At 43.0% G+C, this 25,188-nt stretch overlaps 1 protein-coding gene across 1 annotated transcript in view; it reads left to right on the forward strand.

Annotated features, from left to right (window-relative positions):
- PYGB (glycogen phosphorylase B) overlaps nucleotides 1–25,188 on the forward strand; it is a 100,878-nt gene that overhangs the window by 59,601 nt on the left and 16,089 nt on the right. The window contains exons 3-12 of the mRNA XM_073557473.1: nucleotides 2,518–2,596; nucleotides 7,667–7,770; nucleotides 10,943–11,074; nucleotides 12,760–12,871; nucleotides 17,342–17,424; nucleotides 18,173–18,316; nucleotides 19,051–19,143; nucleotides 21,389–21,535; nucleotides 21,622–21,785; nucleotides 24,114–24,228. Of these exons, the coding sequence (XP_073413574.1) occupies nucleotides 2,518–2,596; nucleotides 7,667–7,770; nucleotides 10,943–11,074; nucleotides 12,760–12,871; nucleotides 17,342–17,424; nucleotides 18,173–18,316; nucleotides 19,051–19,143; nucleotides 21,389–21,535; nucleotides 21,622–21,785; nucleotides 24,114–24,228 (1,173 nt within the window). The remainder of the gene's footprint in view (nucleotides 1–2,517; nucleotides 2,597–7,666; nucleotides 7,771–10,942; nucleotides 11,075–12,759; nucleotides 12,872–17,341; nucleotides 17,425–18,172; nucleotides 18,317–19,050; nucleotides 19,144–21,388; nucleotides 21,536–21,621; nucleotides 21,786–24,113; nucleotides 24,229–25,188) is intronic.

Consider the following 25,188-nt stretch of genomic DNA (forward strand, 5'->3'; position numbering starts at 1 on the left):
TTTGGGAATCTTATAGATGGGAGGAATATCACAGCGGTAAGAGTTTTTCCAAAGGATACAGCTGCACAACCCCCGGGATGTCCAATGTGACCCCGTCCCCTCTGCTGCTCGTCAATCTCATCAAGAGGGGGTTATTTTGGTAGTAAAATAAAGCTGAATCCCGTCTTCTATCTTGAAGTCTTTTTTATGTTGTTGAATTGGCGATTGTTATAGATTATTAGATATCCAAAAGGGGGTGGGCCGAAATCAACACAACAATATATCCAACAAGACCAACGAAGTTATGCCATATATAAAAATAGCCTTTGTTAATGCATTATGCCAAAAAACATATAAAATCACTTAAAAAGAGATACATGTCCATTAGGCCTTACAAGGAAATGCATATATTCACTGCCGCAGGGCAGACAAACACCAAGAAAGAGCGTACAGTATAAACATATAAGCTCATATAACAGTACAGTGACTGAAAAAAGAATATGTAAATTGCTCCAAATTGTGTTTATCCAAAAACCACTCTGCAAGCAAAAAAGTGAAAACAAAATACATCTGTAAAGATTATTCTATGTAGGGAAATATCCCATGTGGTTAGCAATGACCAGTTAGGTTATGATATATTATCTGTCAGAAAATAGTCAGAGGTGGCTTGTAATGCTAGATAGTACGGCGTGCCTATATGTCAATAACACACAGTCCCTCACAACAGCGCACAAAAAAGTATATATATATATATATATATATATATATATATATATATATGTCTTGCAAAGTGCAATAGTGTGCAGGCAGAGGTCCAAAATAAAGTCTATGATAGAAAGTAAGGGCCCCGTTACACTTAGTGATGCACCAGCGATCCTGACCACGATATGACGCGGTCAGGATCGCTGGTGAATCGCTGGGTGGTCGCTAGTGAGCTGCCACACAGGCAGATCTCACCAGCGACATCGCTGGGGATGGGGGTCGCTATTTACCTGTCAGACAAGGAGATCCTGATGTCCTCCTGCCCGGCTCCACGCGTCGCTCGTTGGCACCACAGGAAGCCCAACAGGAAGCTGACGACGAGAAACGGCCCAGGAGGTTCTCGCGCGATCAGGGATAACCAGCGGGGGAGCCGGTCGGAGGTAAATATCACACATAGCGATATCGCTATGGCGGGAGGACGCAGGATCGCCGCGTCTGACAGGTAAGTAGCGATCCCCGTCCCCAGCGATGTCGCTGGTGAGATCTGCCTGTGTGGCAGCTCACTAGCGACCACCTAGCGATGCACCAGCGATCCTGACCGCGTCATATCGCTGGTCGGGATCGCTGGTGCATCGCTAGGTGTAACGGTACCCTTAGTCCTGGCGGAGATAGAAGCAGATTTTTCTTATTAGATATATTATATTATTATTATTATTATTATATTAACGTTTCTTATTTTTTTGTGTACTATTGATTTATGAGTTCAAAATTGAAATGACCATTACACTTTAAACTCAAGCAAACTTAATACGATGAGTTTCTCAAGCAGAAGACTCTTCAGAAAACTCTGGAGTTTTTACTCCTGAAACGTCTTTTGTGTATTTTTTTCTGTTATTCCCTGAGCGTTTTTGGACATTTTTCTAAGCCAGAGTTTTTTTTGTAGGGTTTTCCCATGTTTTTTTGCAAAGTCTTCTTTACTGTCATTTTCCGTTTGTTTCTTTTTTTTCCACTTCATTGAACAATGAATAAACCACTCACTTGCAGGTTTTTTTTTTTTAAAGAAAAAAGACTGGCAAAAAGCTCCATAAACTTCTGGTAGTCTTTCTGGTATCTTTTCAGCTTTACCATTGATTTGTATTGTAAATTAGACATCGTGTTCCGAGCAGAAGACTCTAGAAGAATAAACAGGTCACTTCTCTTAACCGCTTGGTTGTTATAAATCCAAAGCAGTTGAAAGATGTTCAAAAGCCTGAACATGCACAAAACAAGATGTTTTCACATAAAAAGGCATATGTTCATTCTTTTGAATGTCTTTTGATAGGTTTTTAAGGTGGTTTCCACACTGGAATCCACCAGAAAAAGACATCTTGTGATCATATTCGCTAATCTATGGTTCAGAAGGTTATTTTTTTTCTTCTAAGGTCACATTCACACGTTCAGTATTTGATCAGTATTTCACATCAGTATTTGTAGCCAAACCCAGAGGTGGAACAATCAGAGGAAAAGTCTAAAAGAACCACGTCACCTCTTCTGTATTTATCACGCACTCGTGGTTTTGGCTTACAGATACTGATGTAAAATACTGACCAGATATTCAACATGTGCACAGGGCCTAAGATGTAAAAAAGGTTGCGTACCTTAAGACATAAACATGTATCTTCGTCGATTACTTGATGAGCAATCTCAGATTTTTGGATTACACCCTTTGAACACGTTAGACCAATGGTCTCCAAACTCTGTCCCGCCAGCTGTTTGTGAGTTGTCAAGGCATGATGGGCGCAAGCAACGATTATACTGTATATAATCTATAATCTTAACTCTCTCATCTTCCCACAGCTGGGCCTTGATTTGGAGGAACTGGAGGAAATAGAAGAAGATGCAGGTCTTGGAAATGGTGGTCTTGGACGTTTGGCAGGTAATTTTTATAACATATTTTCAGAATTATATTGGCTGTCTTAAAGGGATTTTCCCAAATTGGTAGAATGTGACTACGTTATTTCAGAAACCGTACCATGTCTATCCACAGGTTGTGTGTTTTATTGCAACTCAGCCCCTTTTACTTCAATAAAACTTAGCTGCAGTAGCAGACTCGACCTGTGGATCGGTGTGGTGCTATTTCTTTAAGAAAGTAGGCATTTTTTTGTTCCACTTCTGGACTTCTACTCTACGTTGAAGAGTTTTTCGGGGAAATTTTTTTCAGTTTTTCAGGGAATATTTTTTCTTAGATCCATCCACTTGTGCATCTTTAAAATATTCACCCTCGCCCAAAACAGCCCTTCTTCTCTGCTGCTGCTCTGATCTTTGACATGCGGCAGAAATAATTTCACGACTACAGCACACATGACCACTGCAGACCATCACTAGGATCAGTGTTGGGGGAGATGTGGAGGGTGAGTGATTGCTGAGTTTGGTATTTTCAAGAACCTGGAAAAACCCTTTAAAGCAATGAATATTCAAATAGTGCATTATTAATGCTGTGATGCATTCAGTCTGTATGGCGTCATGTGCATCGGCACTACTGGATCATAGACTAACTATATACATGGGTTTGTACATAAAAACTTAATAAGCTTACACAATCAACTGGCAACCCTGGCACCCCAGCTTGATTAAGAACTGAGGCGGGCTTCCAGGGTTGCTGAGCGGAGATGGAAAAGATTCCACTCCAACGAGCATTTCATCACATTCAAACAGGTCCTCACTACTTTCAGGTCCGCACTTACTGCAGCAAAACAAACTTACTTCTCCTCTATCATATTCTCCCTGTCTCACAATCCTAAACAGCTATTCAACACTTTTGATTCTTTCCTCCGTCCCCCAGCACTTCCTCCCTCTCCTCTCATTTCAGCTGAAGACTTTGCATCATTCTTCAAACAGGAGATTGATAACATCAAAGATAGCCTTGCCATACAGTTCCCACAACCCCTCCTCATAACTACGCAGCTCTCCTCCTCCAAAACTACCTTCTCCCTAATTACAGAAGATCACCTTTCGTCTCTACTCTCCAGATCACATCTCACCACCGGTGCACTTGAACCGATCCTGTCCCACCTCAACCCAAACCTCACCACAGTCTTCATCTCAACCCTAACCCATCTCATCAACCTATCACTAACAACTGGTGTCTTCCCCTCTTGCTTCAAATATACCTCAATCATACCCATCAACTAACAAGTATAATGTGAACAAGGGTTACCTATAACCGACTAACTGAAAAAAACCCTATTAAAATATAACTTTTATTAAGTACAAAAATAACAATATAAAATTGCACAGATGTCCCCTATTATAAAGCCTAGTAAAAAATGGGCTATTGTATTGCTGGAAAGAGATAAGGTATAACAGTCAAACCAAATCTAACCAGCTGAATCTGCCAATCCAATCATGTGGTCAGAAAAACCTAAATCATAGCAGTTAAAAACTGCACAATACTATTATAGCCCAAAAACCTCAAAAAACGGAAAAAAAAAGGGGAAATGGACATAAAGAAGATGTATAAAATTTGATAATACGTGCTACCATCTGATAACAATTTCACTCAGCCGATGTGAAGAAAAGAGTGACCTGGCCCTATACAAAATGACTATCTGAACACCTACCTAGGTGCGGAGGTTGGCACCCTAAGAAATACGAGAATCGCGCCCCCACTCGTGCGATGGCTATCCCTAATCTCCTATATCATCCTATAAGACGACAGATTAGAAACAGAGGGCCAGATGGCCTGTATCCATTTGCTTAGAATATCTTCATGAATGCAGTAAAGTAGATTTATACAATCATATATGCATGTGAGGAAAGGTAGAAAGTCCAGACAGTCTGAATAGATGCATAACACTCACACACAGTAGAACCAGTTACATATAAATTTGTAGCAAATTATGCCCTTTCCCAAAACCACTATGTTATGTATATGAAGTATATATAAAAATTGTCACATCAAGTACCCAGATTAAAAACTGCCCATTAGACACAATGATGAATCAGTGGTAGGTAAACAGGAACAGCTTATCTTGTAACAAATTGTCTGAAATCATGTAAGCAAACAAAGACACCACTGAATGTACCAGATTTTCAAGTCTCAGTGTAAATTAGTAGGGGTGCTACAACCACTCCAGATATCAGATATATATCATACCCCTAGTTTAAATCACCAGATACTGACAACAATAAGCCCATTCATGGGAAAAAACAAACAAACAGTACTTATCTGTGAATATATACTCCTTCATAATGATATCCATAAGGTCCATGATAACATCATTCCTCAGATATAGTCCGCACACTCTCAGCGCGTTTCCCCCTACTGCGGGTTCATCAGGAGAGATGCATATTGGTCAGAGCGGTCTGGCAGTGGAGACTAATCCAATTGATGAGGCAGCCTGGATTCCAACCATATGATTCCACTGAAGCTGCCCTTAATAAAGTCACCAATGACCTACTAACTGCCAAATTCAAGCAACACTACTCTGTCCTCCTCCTCCTGGACCTGTCCTCTGCTTTCGACACAGTGTACCTTTCCCTCTTACTACAGATTCTCTCATCTCTTGGCATCACAGACTTGGCCCTATCTTGGATTTATTCATAACTAACAGACCGGACATTCAGCATCTCCCATTCACACATCACCTCCTCATATCGCCCCCTATCTGTCGGTGTCCCCGAGGTTCAGTTCTGGGACACCTGCTCTTCATCTACACCTTTGTTTTGGGACAGCTTATGGAGTCTCACGACTTTCAGTATCACCTCTATGCTGATGACTCACAGTTCGACCTCTCTGGACCCGATATCACCTCCTTACTAACCAGAATCCCACAATGTTTTTCTCTACTTCATCTTTCCTCTCTGCTAGATTTCTAAAACTTAACATGAATAAAACAGGATTCATCATCTTTCCCCCATCTAGCTCAGCCCTCTCAATAGATTTATCCATTAAAGTCAGTGGCTGCTCACTTTCCCCATTCCTGCAATCTCGCTGCCTTGGGGTAATCCTTGACTCTGATCTCTCCTTCAAACCACATATCCAAGCCCTTTCCACTTCCTACCAACTTCAACTCCAAAATATTTCCCGGACCCGCACATTTCTCAATCAAATGTCTGCAAAAACCATGGTGCATGCCTTCATCATCTCCTGCCTTGACTACTGCAACCTCCTGCTCTGTGGCCTCCCTTCTAACAGGCTCTCACCCCATCAATCTATTCTAATCCTAAACTCTGCTGCCCAACTGATCGACCTGTATGACGGGTATATGGGCACGAGACTATGGGATGGCGGATATGTATGATGGGTATATGGGCATGGGACTATGAGATGAAGGATGTGTGATGGGTATATGGGCATGGGACTATGGGATGGAGAATATGTGTGATGGGTATATGGGCATGGGACTATGGGATGGAGGATGTGTGATGGGTATATGGGCACTGGACTATGGGATGGAGGATATGTATGATGGGTATATGGGCACGGGACTATGGGATGGAGGATGTGTGATGGGTATATGGGCACTAGACTATGGGATGGAGGATATGTATGACGGGTATATGGGCACGGGACTATGAGATGAAGGATGTGTGATGGGTTTATGGGCATGGGACTATGGGATGGAGAATATGTGTGATGGGTATATGGGCACTGGACTATGGGATGGAGGATATGTATGATGGGTATATGGGCACGGGACTATGGGATGGAGGATGTGTGATGGGTATATGGGCACTAGACTATGGGATGGAGGATATGTATGATGGGTATATGGGCACGGGACTATGAGATGAAGGATGTGTGATGGGTATATGGGCATGGGACTATGGGATGGAGGATATGTATGATGGGTATATGGGCACGGGCCTATGGGATCGTGGATATGTATGATGGGTATTTGGGCACGGGACTATGAGATGGAGGATAATTATAACTTGCTATAACTAACCACAGTTAGTTACATTGCCCGGGCAGCGCCGGGCTCTTCAGCTAGTAATAAATAATAATGAATACATCTATGAGCACGCCTGTGTATCCTGTGCATCCTCCCAGACTGCAGGCATTATTACCATTGCATTTGATGTAACACCAGTGTCAGCCATTTAGTTTATACATAAAAACACTTGTCCCTGACTTAATAGTCAATAGAAGCATGATATTTTTCTTTCCTTTTATACCATTCGGCTAGAATAAATCATTTTTTTAGCTGATTACTATTTACTGGTCCTAACTCCATGCGCTGGGACAGGAAGAGATGATGTCCCATTGTTCCGTAACCTAACCACTGAGACCTGATACTAGCTGCAGCAGTCGGTGATTGGAAAAGGAAATCTTTGGATTCATATGACTTCCCGTTTCATCCTGTTACCTGACTGCTTGAGCCAATCACGAAGGTCCTCATTAAAGCTTTAGGCTGTGTTCACATCTGTGTTCGAGGCTGTGTTCATAGCTTCCATTATAGATCCAGTAATACTGGACAAATTAGTGCTGCATGACAGTGTGACACAAACCCAACGTGCCCGTTGTAGTGAATGCAATCGCTCAGGCTTTGTGTCTATCATGAAACAGATCCAGCACTGCCGCCATTTTGGTTGTTTTCCTCCTATGATCCTAGAGAACAACAAAAATGAAGAAGAACGCAGATGTCATTAGAGCTTTAAATCTAAAATACCACAAGCCTTTACTTTGCCCAGTTTGAGTTGGAGTTGTTTTTGCTGCTGTACAGTTTGTCGGCCTTCATATGCCAGCTTGGCACGGGATCATGTTGTACTAATGACTGGTTCCTTTTTGGGGAGATGAAGAGATTGTCCCTGAAGCATTTCTGGGCTTCCAGCTTTAGCACTATAGAGACGCTTGTCAGCACTTTGAATCTCACATTACGTTCCTACTTAGTGAATTGTTTCTTTGTATAACAATTTCTGGATTTTATTATAATGTAAGCTCAGAAGACAATGTCTCACAATGTTTTGTCTCCTTTTTATTTTTATTATTTTTCCATTCTAGCTTGTTTCCTTGATTCTATGGCTACTCTGGGACTAGCCGCATATGGCTACGGAATTCGATATGAGTTTGGGATATTTAACCAAAGGATTATAAATGGCTGGCAGGTAAATGTTCTTGTGCTCAGATAATTTTATAAATGATCCTTTGCTGTGTACTGTGTAATGGCCGTGTCTGACCGTACAGGGACATGGTGTGATCATACCGCAGCTCCTGGGGAAGAGAGAGACCCCTTAGATTTAGCTCACTTGCAGTATTTTCTGCATGATCCTGAAACAGTCAGTCTTAGGGTCCCGTTTCACTTAGCGACGCACCAGCGATCCCGACAACGATACGACCTGGTAGGGATCACTAAATGATCTCTAGTAAGCTACCAAACTGGCAGATCTCTTCAGCGACACAGCAACAATCCAGCGATCAAACACAGCGATGCATGCTGGCCAGCGGGATGCCGACGACGAAAAAATGGCCCAGGACATTCCTGCACGATCAGCGATATCCAGCAGGGGGGGCCGGTCGTCGCTGCGAGTCACATGTAGCGAGATCGCTGTTGCATCACAAAATCGGTGACGCATTAGCGATCTCGCTATGTGAGACGGGGCCTTTAGGGTAAGTTCACACTAGGCGTTTTTTTCAGTGTGTTTTTTTTTTCTACAGCAAAACCTGATCTCTTGGCAGGAAAGAAGCTGCAGAAAAAAAGCAGGTTTTTCTTGGATTTTTTGCTGTGATTTTGGATCTTAGATTTGTCTAGTGTGCATACTGATAAAGTTTAGTGTTGAAAAAAAAAGCCCTATTCTATAGAATTATGTTTTGGCACAAAAAACGCAGCAAAACTCGATACCAGCTAAAGAAGTGACATTCTCCATTGTGCAAAAAAACATGCAAAGCACAAAATCCTGATGACAAAAAAACAAGCTGTGTGCATGAGATTTCTGAAATCTCATAGACTTTGCTGGTACCGTAAAACGCAGCTGAAAATTTCCATTAAAAAAACGCTGCAAAAAACGTCTATTGTGAAATTAGTCTTAAGGAGATCTTGGTGAGAACAAAGTGGCCAATCTTTTGCTGATCAGTTTCATATTACTGTTCTATCTACGAAGGCTTAGTGATCATTTGTCCTAATGCAAACAGGGCACAGCAGGGAGGTTTCTGCTGCAGCCAGTTGTCTTAAGGCCCCGTCACACACAGCGATCTCGCCAGTGAGATCGCTGATTTCGTGACGCCACAGCGATCTCGCCAGCGAGGTCACTGTGTGTGATGGGGATCAGCGGCCGGCCCCCCTGCAGGGTATCGCTTATCGCGCTCCATCGTCCTGGGCCGTTTTTTGATCGCTGGTCTCCCGCTGGCCAGCACGCATCGCTGCGTGTGGCAGCGAGAGACCAGCGATCAGCGACACTGGATGCTGGGTTCCAAAGTAAACGGCGGGTATCCAAGAGCCGCACAGCTCTTGGATACCCGCTGTTTACATTGGAAACCAGCTTGCTCGCTGGTCCTGATTGCTGGAGGGGCTGTCTATGTGACAGGTCACCAGCGATCAGCCTAACGATGTCCCAGCGATCCCATGCATTTCGGGTCGTTGGTGGGATCGCTGGGACATTGTTATGTGTAAACGGGGCCTTAATAGCCACGTACAGGACAATGAATGGGAGGATGGGCCATGTAGCATGGTATCTTTATTTTCTCACACTGATCAGATTTCCACCCAGACACCCATCAGTGAATTCTCAGCATGCTGCAATTTTTTTTTTTCTCATGCCGAATACAGCTGAGAAAAAACATTCAGATCTGCACTGCATCACTGAATAATATTGGCCTGAGTACAATCCGACGTTTTTATTGGATTGCAGTCATCCAGTTTATATGCTAGTGTGAGTGTGTCAGGGCTGCATGTATCGGGCACAGGCTGCATGTATCTGACAAGGGCTGTATGTTTTCAGCCAGGTATCTTTGACGCTGAAACACTGCAACGTTTCAGACAAAATCATACTTTAAAAGTTGTCAAAGACCGAGCCGTGCTGGAGACTAGTGGGTTATTACTGTGGCGTCTGTCTGTTCTCTCTGTCGCTAATCCTTCAGCTTTGATTGATGTGGATGATGCATCCAATGTCATCCACATCGCGCAACAAAATCTTGCTCCTGTCCGAAGAATCACCGGCTCGCACATGCGCACTTCGCTGTGCCCTACTGTGGGCAGAGCATAAAACATAACCGCGCATGCCTGCAGTGAGGCAGAGCAAAGTGCACCTGCGCAAGCCGCGATGCTCCTGCGCAGTCATGAGATTTCATTGAGCTATGTAGATGACACAGGACTCGTCATCCACATCAATCAGAGCTATAAAGTGGCGATTATAAGCAGAGAAGAGGGACAGACGCCGCAGCAACGACGCTCTTCAGACCTGGCCGTCCAGATCTGCATACAATTCAAAAGGTATTTTTGGGGATATACAGGGGAGTCGGGGGATAATACACACGTTTGTGGCATGCAGCACAGGCACTGATAAAGGTGGAGGTATTTCTTCAGACACTAAAAACTGGTGACAGGTTCCCTTTAATACAGTAGTCCCTTAAATTGAAATTATACAACAAAAGAAATTTGTGCAGTAGATACAGGGAAACTAATATGCACGCTGTATGTGCGGAGTATTTGAGAGGTTTCATTTAAAGGTGTTGTCCAGCCATTTTTTGTTGCCTAAAGATAAAAAAAAGCACATACTCATAACTCACCTACTGATCCCCATACCGCTTCCCGGGTCTAGCATCGGTCTCCTCTCTTTCTCTTCTTCTGTGGCCACTGATTGGCTGCAGAGGTCATGTACTATCTGCTCTGGCTGAGAGGAGAGTGGTGAGCGACCTGGGCAGGGGTGACTATAGGCCTTTGCTAAACCAGGTGGACAACCACTTTAGGCCACCAGCAGATCATGCTGGCACATAATAGTCTTAGTAAACCTAAAGTGGTACTTTATTGTCCATTCATTTATCATTAGTTACTTGCTAATAAGCGGAAGATCCTAAAAATAAATGATGGAAACCAGATTGACTATGGCTTCCCTGCAGTCCATCATCAGATATAGCAGGAGGACTTGTGAGGTTATCAGCCAATAAATGACATCTGTTCTTGCAGTAAAATCAGTTCCATATTAGTAATCCAATTCCCTATTTTGCGAGCACAGGTAACGCGGTCTTCCACAGTTGGTATAAATATGATTTAAAGGGAAATTCTAATAGATGATCTGATGCAATTAAGAAAAGCTGAAAACATTTTTGTTTGTGTTGTAACAGGTTGAGGAGGCCGATGACTGGCTCCGGTATGGAAATCCCTGGGAGAAGGCTCGTCCCGAGTTCATGCTGCCTGTGCATTTCTATGGCAGAGTAGAGCACACACCGGAAGGTGCTAAGTGGGTTGGAAGTCAGGTTTGTATTCAGATTAAACCATACCCACAAGTGCAATAATCTCCGTGCAGGAGGCTGGGATCCCACAGCACTGCTGCCACATGGAGCCAACATCCTCGGCTACCTGTGGCCACAAATGAGCACATTAGTTTATGGTGTTTAAGGTGTATAGTTTCTCCTTGTGTAGAGCAGGTTGGTGTAAGGAGACTTACAGGCCATACAGTGCTTCTCATGAAATGTAAATATGCAAATTGTGTCTTCAGAAGCGAGGATGATGGGAATTCTAGCGCCACCTATTGGATGTAGTAATTATAAAAGTCAATAATTGACCCTTGCCATGAAGTGTTACTGGCACACTCGTGCTCTTATGCGCCTCTAGAGTTGGGTCTTAGATTGAGCTACTAGTGTGTACCAAATTATTCCTTGACTGGAAACACATCTGACATTCATGTCTGAATATGGACAGCGATGTACGGACTGGCCCTGGGTCTCCTGACCCAAATTCACCAGACTGATGTTTGCCTGTGATTCTGTTGGCTTCGGGTCAGGAGATCTGCCACTATGTACGGTACATCATTGTTTGTACTTGGACTGTGAACGTCAGGTTGTGTGAAACCGGCCAACCACATAGAAACCTTACAATTGAGTACGCCGTTATGGCAATGATGAGCTGTGGATTATTCTTTTAGCACTGTACAGTCACTGGAAGTCATCAGGTAAGTTCTTGTGTTGGGAATGGTCTACAATGGCTTTAGTTTACCAACCAGAGTTCTCTACAGGCGATAACTCCCAGCATTCCCTTGACACAACACATAGAACAGCCACTAGTTGGAGACTATTAATATACAGAAAAAAATCCAAAAATATTAGCAAAGAAAATCTGACATATACCACAATACCTCTGCTTCTGTTTTTGCTTGAAAATGTTTTTCACTACATTAAGTGAAGACAGGTCCAAATATGAAGAACCAAAACTTGTCAAGGAGGTTTTCTACTTGTACAAGAAGAATATCGTTTGAAAATCACAGAAATGTGTAGTCACTAGACTGGAGCCCACCAATGTTGACTGGATCGACCAACAGTTCAATGTATCTGGGATCCCCCGTCAGATGATTGTAGGGGGAGATAAGTGTTCGGCAGGCCCGGTTTGTTCCCCCCCGACATAAGTTGACAACAAGGATGTCTGTTGGCGGCTTTCTCCTAGAGAACACAGTAGTGCTTGGCTGAGCAATCGCTCCTGCGTATGGGAGAGACGACTGAGGTAGTGGTCAATCGAACCATCAATCGGCCAACAGCTATCAAATGTGTATGGGGGGCTTCGGAGTATGGACTGATGCTGGACAGTAATGCTTTATTGTACTCCCCTTACCGGTTTTCCACCTTCTCTTCTCATCTTATGTGATAAGGTGTTAGTAATAACATAATCTGACTACTACAACCTCTCCGGCCTCCAAAATGACAAATAGTTCACTGTAACATCATCGTGGAAGGCATTGATTGGCAACTATTATCAGATGATAAAATCACCGCTAAGACCATCAGCAAAAAGAAACGGGAGACTAAGCAGATTAACAGCGTGGAAATGTGTCAAAATTGTGCAAATTATTTTTTAGAATCATTATAGCTTTATTGGCTCCAGTCTGTATAACGAGCTACTAAATAATCCACCCTCTCTGTAACACACTGGCACGTCTTTCTCTCCGCAGATGGTCCTTGCGATGCCGTATGACACGCCAGTGCCTGGCTACAAGAACAACACTGTGAACACCATGAGGCTTTGGTCAGCAAAGGCACCAAACGAGTTTGACCTGAAAGAGTGTAAGATGTTTTAGGATTGTATTCTGTGTATGACAGCACATATTTCCCCAAAAAAATCTATATGTATTGGGGGAAAAGCTGCTCAGCTAGCAATTAAAGGGGTTTGGTTCATGATTTGCAGTCAAGGTTTCTGGGACCCTCACCTATCTGTAAAATGTGGTCCTGAGGTCCCCCATTCTAGTTGGTGTCCCTGCCGCAGTGTCGGGAGATTGCACAGCGGCCTCCATTTGCTCTCTTCCAATACGCAGCGCCCAATTTTATTACCCGAATTTTTCGCAAGTATGGGTTTTTGCACGGCAGAAAATTGTTTCAGATTACAAATAAATGAAGTAAGAAACATGTACTTGTACAGAGAAGGCGAGCGGGGGCCATCTGGCAGTGTGACCGGAGACACAATCTAGATAAGGGGCTTTGGAAATGTCACACTGCCATAGCTGAAATCGGAAATGGGCTTTATGTATTATATCAAGTGGAGGAAAGTTGTATGGTATATCTGCAATGTGTTTCCCAGGATAAATCCAGAGATAATAGCCCTGTGAGTTCCTACTATTGAGGCTCCGCAGTGCCACAAGCACATTGTTCAATTTGCAAGTGACATTTTTGCTGGATCGGGTCCTGGAAAGTGACGTCACGCTTCATTTTCTTTTACTTTTAATGGAATTTTAAAGTAGGCTCCAGAGAAGCAAATTTGTAACCGTGAATCCCAGCTCACCAATAATGCATGAGCCTCACATTACAGTCCTAAAGGCGCCTTATAGGTAATCTGTCTCCAGATCATCCATCACCGTACAGCAAAAAGCAGCTTTATGTATCAGAGTATTGTTCCAGTGTGCGGAGACCTCCAAACAGCCCCCCATATCTCATCTTCCTGGGTGTATGTGATCTAACTAGCAGATGCCATACCTATCCTATAGGGTGCTCCCTAGCTACGCAGTGTAATCTAACGTATAATATACTTCCCAAACACTGTCAATATTGCTGAAATGACAATGACGTCAGACATGTCACATAAACCTGTGAGTGCCTCATTTTTCCAGCTTTCTGGCCGTCCTTTACTGCACACAAGACACATGAAGCAATTGATTATATTAATAATATGCCGGCTCTGCATTCCAGCCCCTCCTGTGCTGACATCTATCAGCGCCCATCAGTCTCTCCCGTACTTATTCATGATGTTGGTTGGCCGCTCTCTGCTGCTGGCGTGGCACAGCCGTGCAGATAGAGGCCTCCATCAACAAGTGCCCCTATTAGAGAGCACTACAAGGGCTGTGACGGCGTCCGCTCGTGTGATTATCTCTGCAGGCCTGGTAGCAGCTCAGGATGGCTATAAAAGGCGAATGCGTCGCCCCTGAGGCCATCACTATTTAAGGGTGAACTCTGGCAAGGTCATAGTCTCACTTGCTAAATGCTAATTGTTCAGATGATGATAATGCAGTAAAAGGGAAAAAATTATTACAATAGGAAGCTGAGATCTAAATTACAGCATTGTATTGTTATTTTACTTGCTTACAACTTCCACAGACATAATCATCCCTGTCCCCATCAGGGCTCACAATCCAAAATATGTATCAGTGTGGGGGGGGACCCAAGGAAACCCACACAAACACGGGGATAACATACAAACTCCTTGCAGATGTTGTCCTTGGTGGGGGGATATGAACCCAGGACCCCAGCACTGCAAGGCTGCAGTGCTAACCACTGAGCCACCGTGCTGCAATACTGATTGTAGCATCGTGCCACCTATTTTAATCTTTGTTGTTCAGTATATAGAGAATATGCAGCAGATCCACCATTAGTGGCTTGTAGATGTGTGTTCCCATTCACACCCTAGAGCCATGGCCTTCTCCATTGTAGTCTATTGGAAAGAGCTGCACACGATATCAGTCACCACCAACCTGTGACCTATTTGTTGTTGCGGAAAAGTGCAGTGATTGGTTCTATGTTAAAAAAAAAAAATCCCAAAAACATTTTTCTTTCATTCAGGACTTTGGCCGAGAAAAGAAAATAATATTTGTGGTTAGAATAATCCATTGCTGCTTTATGTCCATAGCACCGCTCCATGCAGTAACCATATATATCAACCCCGGTGAGGAAAGGTTTCCGTGCGTTGTAACGGCGGTGTGTGATCCTGTTCCCTCACATTATATACGGCCCGTTCATAGAGATAGATGTCCTGTATATGTTAGGCAGGCTGTTGCTTCGCAGCAGACATTGCATGGAGCTGGTGATTTAGCTCTTTTCTTGGCTTTGTAAGGAGATCTGGCGTGTCACGTACTATAGTATAAAGGTATGGGAGCGCGAAAAAATGTACAGAAAAAAATCGGATCTGGATTTGCTCCGGAAACTGGGACAGAGATGAGAGACAATTGTTTCATCTGCAGGAGCTGCCACAGATCTGCTCAGACGTCGGCTCCATTTAGTGGCTCAGACACCACAAGTGGAGGAGTAAATTGGATCAGAAAAGAATGCAGCCATAGGAAATACTGTATTTGTAGGTATTTTTCACATGGCGAAACCTGCAGACTCCACACACAGTCTATGTGAAAAAAATGGTGAACATACCCTGAGGCTATGCCACCAATACTTTCATTCCAGCCACAAGAGTGTGGGTTTTTTTTCTTGTAGTACAGGCACAGCATGGCACCATATCTGCTCCTTTCACATCTACATGGTGGCTTTATAGCAGAGGCGACTGGATCTGTCACAATGGAGCCCACTAGTCTCTGGTAACTTACAATGGAGACTCTAAATGGAACATGTAACATGGGGGTGATATGTCCTATAAGGGCCAACTTCCCTCTGACATGATAAGTGGCACCAGCAATGGGATTGAATATGGACTCGGTCCTCATGAGTTCCCGGATAGGATCCTGCTCTCCATACAGACACTTATAGCTGGCACTTGTGCCCATTCTTCCACTCACAACTTATTTTACAGCAATACCAAGAATGCAGTCCGAATATTTCAGTCTTGGACTTTCCTCTGGAATTTAAGATGAAGTTTAGAAAAATTAGGAGAAGAACTAAGTATGCCTCTATGGTTAAAAGAAATCTGTCAGCAGGTGTTTAGTATATAATCTGAGAGCAGAATGAGGTAGGGACAGAGACCCTGATTCCAGAGGAGCTCAGTTATTGATCTGGGTATAATCAGCCCACATCACAGCTTTATGTGTACACTATATGGTGACAGGGAGCTGCTAATTGGTGATGAGGGCAGGGTTGAACTAGGATGCATAGGCCAGGTAGTCCGTTAATCATAATCTCCTGCTGATAAAACACTGGTTGTATTGACACAGCAAACCACAGCCCAATAAGTGACACATCACAGTAATCAGGGTCTCTGCTCTTATATTATGGTGCTCTCAGATTACATAGGAAGACGCTGGTTATAGATTCCCTTTAAGGTCTCACTCTTGTACAAACTTTAAGTCGTGTATCTCTTGTTATACAAGTATGTTTTCTCCTTTTTTTTTTTTACTGTGATTTGATTTCATCTGGCCAAAACAAAGGAACGTTTAATAGGCGATAGGAGCCATAATCTCTGCACTCCGATCCGACTGTGGGTGGCCATGTTCTTGGTAACACAGGCTACAGGTCAAGAGTAGGCAAGTTACTGTACTATTGCCCTTATGGATGAGAGTTTATCTCTGTGACATTTAGGAGATATCTCAGTCTCACATTTTCTTTTAGGATGCGGTGCAATATCTTTATCCGTAATGTTTTGGTGGCTATGTCAGTGTTTTTCAGCTGTTTATTCGCATATTGCTGAAAAATTGTGGTTTATTGTAATAATTATCACAAAATCAGAGAACAAAAAAAGATTGTGATAATAGCTGCAATTTATTGTGATTTTCCCACACAGTCTGACTGTACCTTTCTATGGTCTCTGGTGGCTCAGTGGGTAGCACTGGAGCTTTACATCACTGGGGTCCTGCGTTCTATACCCACCAAAGGACAACATTTGTAAGGACTTTATATGTTCTCCCCGTGTTTGGGGGGGTTTCGTCCCATATTCCCAGAGAGATGGCAATTTAGATTGTGGGACCCAATAGGATCAGTGATAATATCTGTAAAATGGAGGGAAATGAATGGTGTTATGTAAATAAAAGTGGTTTTTTCTGCCCCGGAGAAACCTGCTGTAATATGTGCCAAATCCATGAACAGGCGCGTACCCCGCAAGGCACCAGTCAGACATCTACTCTAGTTGTTGGCTTTTTGAAAAAGTGCCAGAGCAGATGAAAGAGTTAAAGTCACAAAACCTTTACAAATCGGAGAAACTTTTGATAAATTGAAGCCATATTTTTTTTACACACCTGCAGGTGCCGTGGATTGCCGACTTTTTTTTATAGGACATATTGGCTAATTTTTAGAGGCAAAAATTTGGTCTGACAAATCCTGGTTATCTACAAGGTACCCGCGCGTCTAACATTCATCTCCAGACGATGACACTTGGGTCTCATTCTCTTACAGTTAATGTTGGTGACTACATACAAGCTGTTTTGGACAGAAATTTGGCTGAAAATATCTCCCGAGTGTTATACCCCAACGACAATGTAAGTTACCGTAAATGTTTCTTTCAATAAACCGTCAGTCACCTTTATTGGGCTCATACACGTGACCATATTACCCACTGGTGAAGCCTGCGCTGTACCTTATACTGTTCCCCTACACTTTTGTAGATTCTATAGGCACGGTTGTATGCTATGTTAACATTCCCCCCCCCCAAGAAGGCATCTTGCTTCCCACAGCCAGCTGTTAGTCATCCTTGAGGTCAATATTCAAACCTTCAGAAATGAGTAAGGTTATTTAATCAACTCAGAGTTTGGATAATTTACCGTCTGTAAACAGCTGTTTCAGGGCTCCTTGCCTCTCATCAGTGCAGAGCAAGGTACTAGTCAACAGGTGGAGAGGCCTTTTATGGTGGTCTAGGGGTTACTGTTTCTCTTCGTGGAGACTACCAGGTTGTAAAAGGAGAATTATATGCTTATGTTGTGATCGATCCATGAGAACATGGTATGCAAAATAGCTCTCCCCCAGAAGGAAGAATGTGGTCGCCCTACTGTTGACCATTGAAGAAGCTGTGACTAGACGCCTTTGTTTTGGGGCAGAATGTGGTGTCTCACAGAGGAACTATACGGCGGTGGCCGGTGGAGGGTCTACAGTACCATAATATAGACCTTCACTATGACTTTACAGTGGTTTGCGCATTTTGTAGCATCTTGGAACCTTTTTGTGAGTTCTCAGTGTAATGCATCTGACTCGGATGCTAAAATAAGAGACTAATCGGTGCGACCTCTGCAGTTCTTTGAAGGCAAGGAGTTGCGTCTGAAGCAGGAGTACTTTGTGGTCGCTGCCACCCTCCAGGATATTATCAGGCGGTTCAAGTCTTCCAAGTTTGGATGTCGGGACCCAGTGAGAACCTGCTTTGATACCTTCCCTGATAAGGTAAGAACTATAAACTTCTGTCACTTTGGATATTCAGTGGCACAAGCTAGGGATATGTGCACATGTTCAGTATTTGCTGCAGAAAAATCTGCTTCAAATTCTGAAGTTTTGGTAGGAAAAACACTGCGTAAAATACACATGCATTTGTGGTAAAATATACATGCGTTTGCGGTGCTTTTTTATTTTCTATTCAATTGAATGTGTGAAAAATGTTGACAGGTGCAGACGTACTTTTGGTCCAAGTGTGATCTGACAAAACATTGCACCCGCACTAATGTTGGTCTGTTGGGTCATGCACATGTTCAGTTTTTTTCTCGGACACTATCTGTCTGAGGCAAAAGAGAAATTGCTGCAGGCCCGAATTTGATACGATATCGCACTCGGCCATGCAAGTCAATGAGTACATGAGAAACAACAGACTGCACTCTAATGACATCTGAGTGCGGTCAAATTTCCGCAGCCTGAAACAATGGAGAAGATGGGAGATTTTTTTTCTCCATTTCCTCATTCGAGAGAATCTGTTTACACTATGATCACTGATCCAATTTTGAGCCGAATGTCTTTTGCATAATCGTCCCGGTTCTCTCCGATGAGAGGCTACATCCACCTGATCCTGCTCTAACGGTCAGTTAAGTATTGTCCCCACAACATTCTAACTGGTGACCATCTGAATGTGTACAGTACCTAAGATGGATAACTAGGCCTTCACTTGTCTGTCTATTTTTATTCCATAGGTTGCTATACAATTGAATGACACCCACCCTGCACTTGCTATTCCTGAGCTCATGAGGATCCTAGTGGACGTGGAGGGCATGGAGTGGGATAAGGTGAGGCCACACACCTCATTGCTGCAGAATCCTTCCAGAAATATGACTTGTATAAAGACTGTGTAGTAAATGATTACATGTAGTCTTAAATTCTTGGATTTTTTACTAAAAATCATTTGCATAATTGGGTTTCATTAAAAATGTTGCATTATTTGCCTTCTATATGACCATGTGTTGCACTGGCTATTGCTGGCTGCAGAATGAGTTAACCGAGAATCCATCAGGGAGCTCTTTCGCAAATTCCTTAGTTGATGTCCAAGAAGTATATAATTCTACATCACTCCTTATCTATGAACTGTTCCAATATTTATGGCCACAACTGTTTATCCCTCTCCCATAATGATAGTCCTGTTTCACGTCACTTGTCTTATCTATTGCATTATAATATGTGACTCTTCATATTTTGTGTTATCCCATGCCTGATGAAGAGACCTGAGTAGTCTTGCAATGTGTTACCATCTTTTCAGCTAGACAGTAAAAGGTATCAACCACTGAGGACTCTCAAATATTAATATTTTTCTAACTTGGGATTAGGCTTTTTGTCCAAATTAAAGGGGTATATCCATCTTGGACATTTATGATGTATTTACGAATGTGCCATAAATGTCTGATAGATTTAGAACATATATAAAAATTTCATCCCCTTTTCTTACTGTCAGGCATGAAGCAGTGGCTCAGTCTCTCCATTCACTTCTATGTTCAGTTCCAAATATGGCAAATCATTTTCAAGCCTTATTTAAATTGTAGTCATCCTGACAATAGGTTAAAGGGGTATTCCCATCTCCCAAGATCCTATCCCAATATGTAGTAGGTGTAATAATAACAATATTAGCAAAACCCTCCAATTAGAAATGTTGTATAGTTCTTCTGATAAGTTATCCGATGTGCAGGGCATCGCAGAAGTGTTGGTATCCATGGTTATGACCACTCATATAGTAACCGTTAGTGGTCGTAACCAGGGATCTCTAAGCTACTGCAATGCCCTGCACATGGGGTAAAGGCCCCGTCACACTAAACGATGCACCAGCGATCCCGACAACGATACGACCTTGTCAGGATCGCTGGTGCATCGCTACATGATCACTGGCAAGCTGCCAAACAGGCAGATCTCACCAGCGATCAGGACCAGCAAGGACGCTGGTATCCAAGGTAAATATCGGGTAACCAAGCGCTCGTCACTTAGTTACCCGCTGTTTACCTTGGTTACCAGCTCCCAGCGCGAGCACGCAGGTATCCAAGGTACACAGTGGGTAACTAAGCAATGCACGCGCTTAGTTACCCGATATTTACCTTGGATACCAGCTCCCAGCGTCTGCTTACAGCGCTGGGAGCTCGCTGATTGTTGCTCTCCCGCTGCCACACACAGCGATGCGCACTGGCCAGCGGGAGACCAACGATCAAAAAATGGCCCAGGATGATCCTGCACGATCAGCGATACCCAGCAGCGGGGGGGCGGTCGCTGATGCCTGTCACACATAGCGGGATCGCTGGTGAGATCGCTGTTGTGTCACAAAATCAGCGATCTCGCTAGCGATCTCGCTGTGTGTGACGGGGCCTTTAGAGACATACCACATCAGAAGAACTATACTACATTTCTAATTGGAGGTATTCGTTAATATTATTATTACACCTAATACATATTGAGATAAGATTTTAGAGGTGGGAATACCCCTTCAAATATTACAAGTGCATTTTCAGAAACCCTGGCACGCAAATTCATTATGGAGGGAAGATATTACCCCACTGCAGACCGGTCGTGATACAAATCCTTTAGAGTTTTACGGCAGTTACCACTAGAGGGAGCATTGAGGCCCGCTGCTGCATACATGCCGTAAATGTAATAAGTGCCCCCTAGTGGCAATTAAAGGGAGCACACATTAACAATTTACCCTTGTGCAGAGAATTTTCTGCTCTTTTATAGTCATGCAAGTTCTGACTCCCTTTCAAAGTAATATCGGACTTTATAATCTTATGGTAAAAAAAGGACAACATTAAGTTTTTAGGCTTTTTTTATTTGTATTATATGTTTCTTAAAGGACCTGTCACCTTTTAGGCTTTTACACCTGGATGGCCATACAGTTGGCAGTATAAATCCATAAACGAAAAAGCGCTGTACCTATGGTTCATTTATTATAAATAGAATAGTGCATGCTAAAACCCTTCATTATTTTAAGCAATAAAAAATAGGAATCCGTGATTAATGTTGCCTGTGTACTGTGATAGTAACCTGTGCTCCTTCCCCCAGGCCTGGGACATAACAAAGAGGACGTGTGCGTACACCAACCACACCGTGCTGCCCGAGGCTCTGGAGCGCTGGCCGGTTCACCTGTTTGAGAAGCTGCTGCCCCGTCACCTGGAGATCATCTATGCAATCAATCAGAAGCACCTCGATGTAAGGGCCCCTGTGTGCTGCGGGGTCACAAGCGGGTTCAATCACTTTTAGAATAAGTAATAATGCTTCTGCCTGTACATTTGTAGGAAGTGTTAGCCTTGTTTCCCGGGGATATGGAACGTCTGCGTAGGATGTCCGTCATCGAAGAAGGCGACTGTAAAAGGATAAACATGGCTCACTTGTGTGTGATCGGATCTCACGCTGTCAATGGAGTGGCCAGGATCCACTCTGAGATAGTAAAGAACTCGGTGTAAGTACTTGGCACGGTCACTACATTATTTCGAGGCTTTGGGTACATTTAACCATCTTGTATTGTGTGACTGAGACATGGCAGGAAAGGTCTGCAGGGTCCGCAGTCCTAGTTACATTTTGATGGTCTCTGTTTCTGGGTATTTATTGATAACATTTCTTGACATATCATGTTTAAAAGTCTAAAGGCTACCCCCCCGTACACTATAGATGGCTGTCAGCCTAACAATGGTCTGGCCTATAGATATCTCAACAGACTCCCATATACAGGAGCGCGCCTGTGTCCTATATAAGAGGGCCATTGCCAGACTTTTCTAGCGGCAGATTATCTCGTAGAGAACCAAAAAATCATCAGTTATGAGATGAATCATGCCTGGCCCTTATCTCCCCCATAAACAACATTGGATGGGGGTCTTAAAGATGTCCATAGACCTTAGATAGCTATTGGCTGAATGCTCGGTTCCGCTCTACCCAGAATTCATATGCTTTCAATGGGGGAGAAAGAAGCAGCAGACGTGTATCTGCAAGGAGTAAAGGATCTGGTGTGTGAATACAAACTGCCCTATTTTTCTCTACTCCAACATCATCTGTCTGTGAAGACTCGGAGGTTCCAAAAACATTAAAGGATCGTCTGGTCCTGCCAAAATCCGCAGGCTTTAAAAGAGAACTGTACTTTCAACAAACTTTACATACATAAACAGTACTTGTGATCATGAGAAACATTGTAATACATCTCATCAGAGAAATTTACATCTTTCTCCACTTACCAGCCACTTCTTCCCCTCCTGAGATGCAGAGTGAGAAAGCTGGCAAAGGGAAAACACTGAAAGATCTTGTTGTGCACAAGTCTTTTACCTCACGCCAGAGATGGACTCACATCTGCATTGCTCAGTACTGCTAACTATTTTTTCTCTTTGTGCTAAGTAAAGAATGAACAGCAGTAATACATCTCTGTGCTGTGCTTTATATGGGAAACATCACAGCAGCTAGTCTCCTCTCACCAACTCATAGTGGATTGCAAGAGAGGTTGCAGAGCAGAAAAGTAGTGTTATTCCGCATATACACTTTGGACAACTTATTTTGAAAAGTGACCTGTACCATTACTCTTTAAGGTTCATTTTCCAATATACACTTCTGATGTATTAAACTATGAGGCATTAGAATGGCAAACATTGATATATAGTATATGGTCTATTTTTTACCGTAGGCCTATGTATAATACAGGCAATTGAGCACACTAATCAAAAGACAATATATTTTGTCCTGATGGAGAAAAAGGGACACTCTTTTGGGGCTTATGGATTTTTTCACGTGTACTCTGGGAGACTTTCTGCATATATGCCACCCATACACTTCAAATATAATGTGCATGTTACCTTATAAAAGCTGAACACCACAGCTAACTCCACAAAACAATACAATTTATCACAAAGCTTCTCTGCTTGCTCTACTCCATCTGCAGCCAGGATCATATTCCTCACCAATCGTTATACCAATGCCTCTACCTTGTGCCAGTCCTTACACTGGTTACCCATCCACTCCAGAATTCAGTATAAACTTATTACCCTCACCCACAATGCACTCCACGGCTCAGCACCGCCCTACATCTCCTCCCTCGTCTCAGTCTACCACCCTATCCGTGCCCTCCGTTCTGCTAATGACCTGAAGTTAACATCCTCAATAATCAAAACCACCCACTCCCGTCTCCAAGACTTTTCACGTGTTGCGCCAATTCTTTGGAATGCACTACTCAGGTTAATGCGATTAATCCCCAATCCCCACAGTTTCAAGCGTGCCCTAAAAATGCATTTCTTCAGACTGGCCTACCGCCTCAACACATTAACCTAAATATCCCTATGTGGCTCATTCAAAATTTTTACCATAACCAGGTTCCTCGGATCATGTTCTCACCCGCTTTATGCATTTAATAGCCCTCTGTGTCTGTACTTACATATTTAGACTGTTAACTAGTTCATGCAGCATCAGGAACACCCGATTCTTACATTATGGCTGATCCAAACAATAAAAGCAATTGTTATCATCCACCTTTCGTGTCTCCCCTTTTTCTTCATAGATTGTAAGCTTGCGAGCAGGGCTCTCATTCCTCTTGGTATCTGTTTTGATTTTTGTGTTTATTGCTATGCTGTAATATCTATTGTCTGTACAAGTCCCCTATATAATATAAAGTGCTGCGGAATATGTTGGCGCTATAGAAATAAAATTATTATTATCTATTTTACATCTCTCCTTAAACCAAAATGAATTTGGTAGAACATGTCAGTCTGACAACAACAGCTAATACATCCTGATCTGTTTTTTTATGTTATAGCTTCAAGGATTTCTATGACATTGAACCACATAAATTTCAGAACAAGACAAATGGCATCACTCCGCGGAGATGGCTGATGCTGTGCAACCCTGGCCTAGCAGACATCATTGCAGAGGTAAAGTGCCCCCTAGTATTGGCAGTATGAGAGAAACCTAAAGAACCACCTACATAAAAACCCATTCATATGTACATACACCTATTTATTTTTTTATTTTTTTTATTATACTCATTTATAGAGCTCCATTAATTCGACAGCGCTTTACAGACATTATTGGCACTGGGGCTCGCAATCTAAATTCTCTATCAGTATGTCTTTTGGAATGTGGGAGGAAACAAGTTTGGGCACCCTTGGAGATTTGTGTGCTCAGATAACTTTGACCAAGGTTTCAGACCTCAATTAGCCTATTAGAGTTATGGCTTGTTCACTATCATCCTTGGGAAAGGCCAGGTGATTCTAATTTCCCAGCTTTATAAAAACCCAACCTCCTTTAACCTTGTGACAAAAACACAGCATCCATGGGTTATTCTAAGTAGCTGCCTAGCACTCTGCAAATGAAAACGGTGGAGGCCCACAAAGCAGGAGAAGGCTACAATATAGCAAAGAGTTTTCAAGTTGTCCTTTCCTCCGTTCGAAATGCAATTTAGAAACGGCCGTTAACAAGAACAGTTGTGGTCAAGATAAGGTCTGGAAGACCAAGCAAGATTTCAGTGAGAGCTGCTCATAGGATTGCTAGAAAGGTAAATCAGAACCCCTGCTTGACTGCAAAAGACCTTCAGTCAGATTTAGCAGACTCTGGAGTTGTGGTACATTGTTCTACTGTTCAAGGACATCTGCACAAATATGGCCTTCATGGAAGAGTCATCAGAAGAAAGCCATTGTCTGGATCCTCACCATAAAATTCAGCTTCAGATGTATGCAAAAGAACATCTGAACAAGCCTGATGCATTTTTGAAACAAGTCCCTGTGGACTGATGAGATTAAAATAGAACTCTGTCCGCAATTCTCAAAGGTATGTGTGGCGAGAAAAGGGCACATAATTACAGGAAAAGAACATCTCGGCAATCATTAAGCATG

Source organism: Dendrobates tinctorius, unplaced genomic scaffold (genome assembly GCF_039654945.1).
Source record: "Dendrobates tinctorius isolate UK_male_01 unplaced genomic scaffold, ASM3965494v1 ptg000250l, whole genome shotgun sequence".
Classification (NCBI taxonomy): domain Eukaryota; kingdom Metazoa; phylum Chordata; class Amphibia; order Anura; family Dendrobatidae; genus Dendrobates; species Dendrobates tinctorius.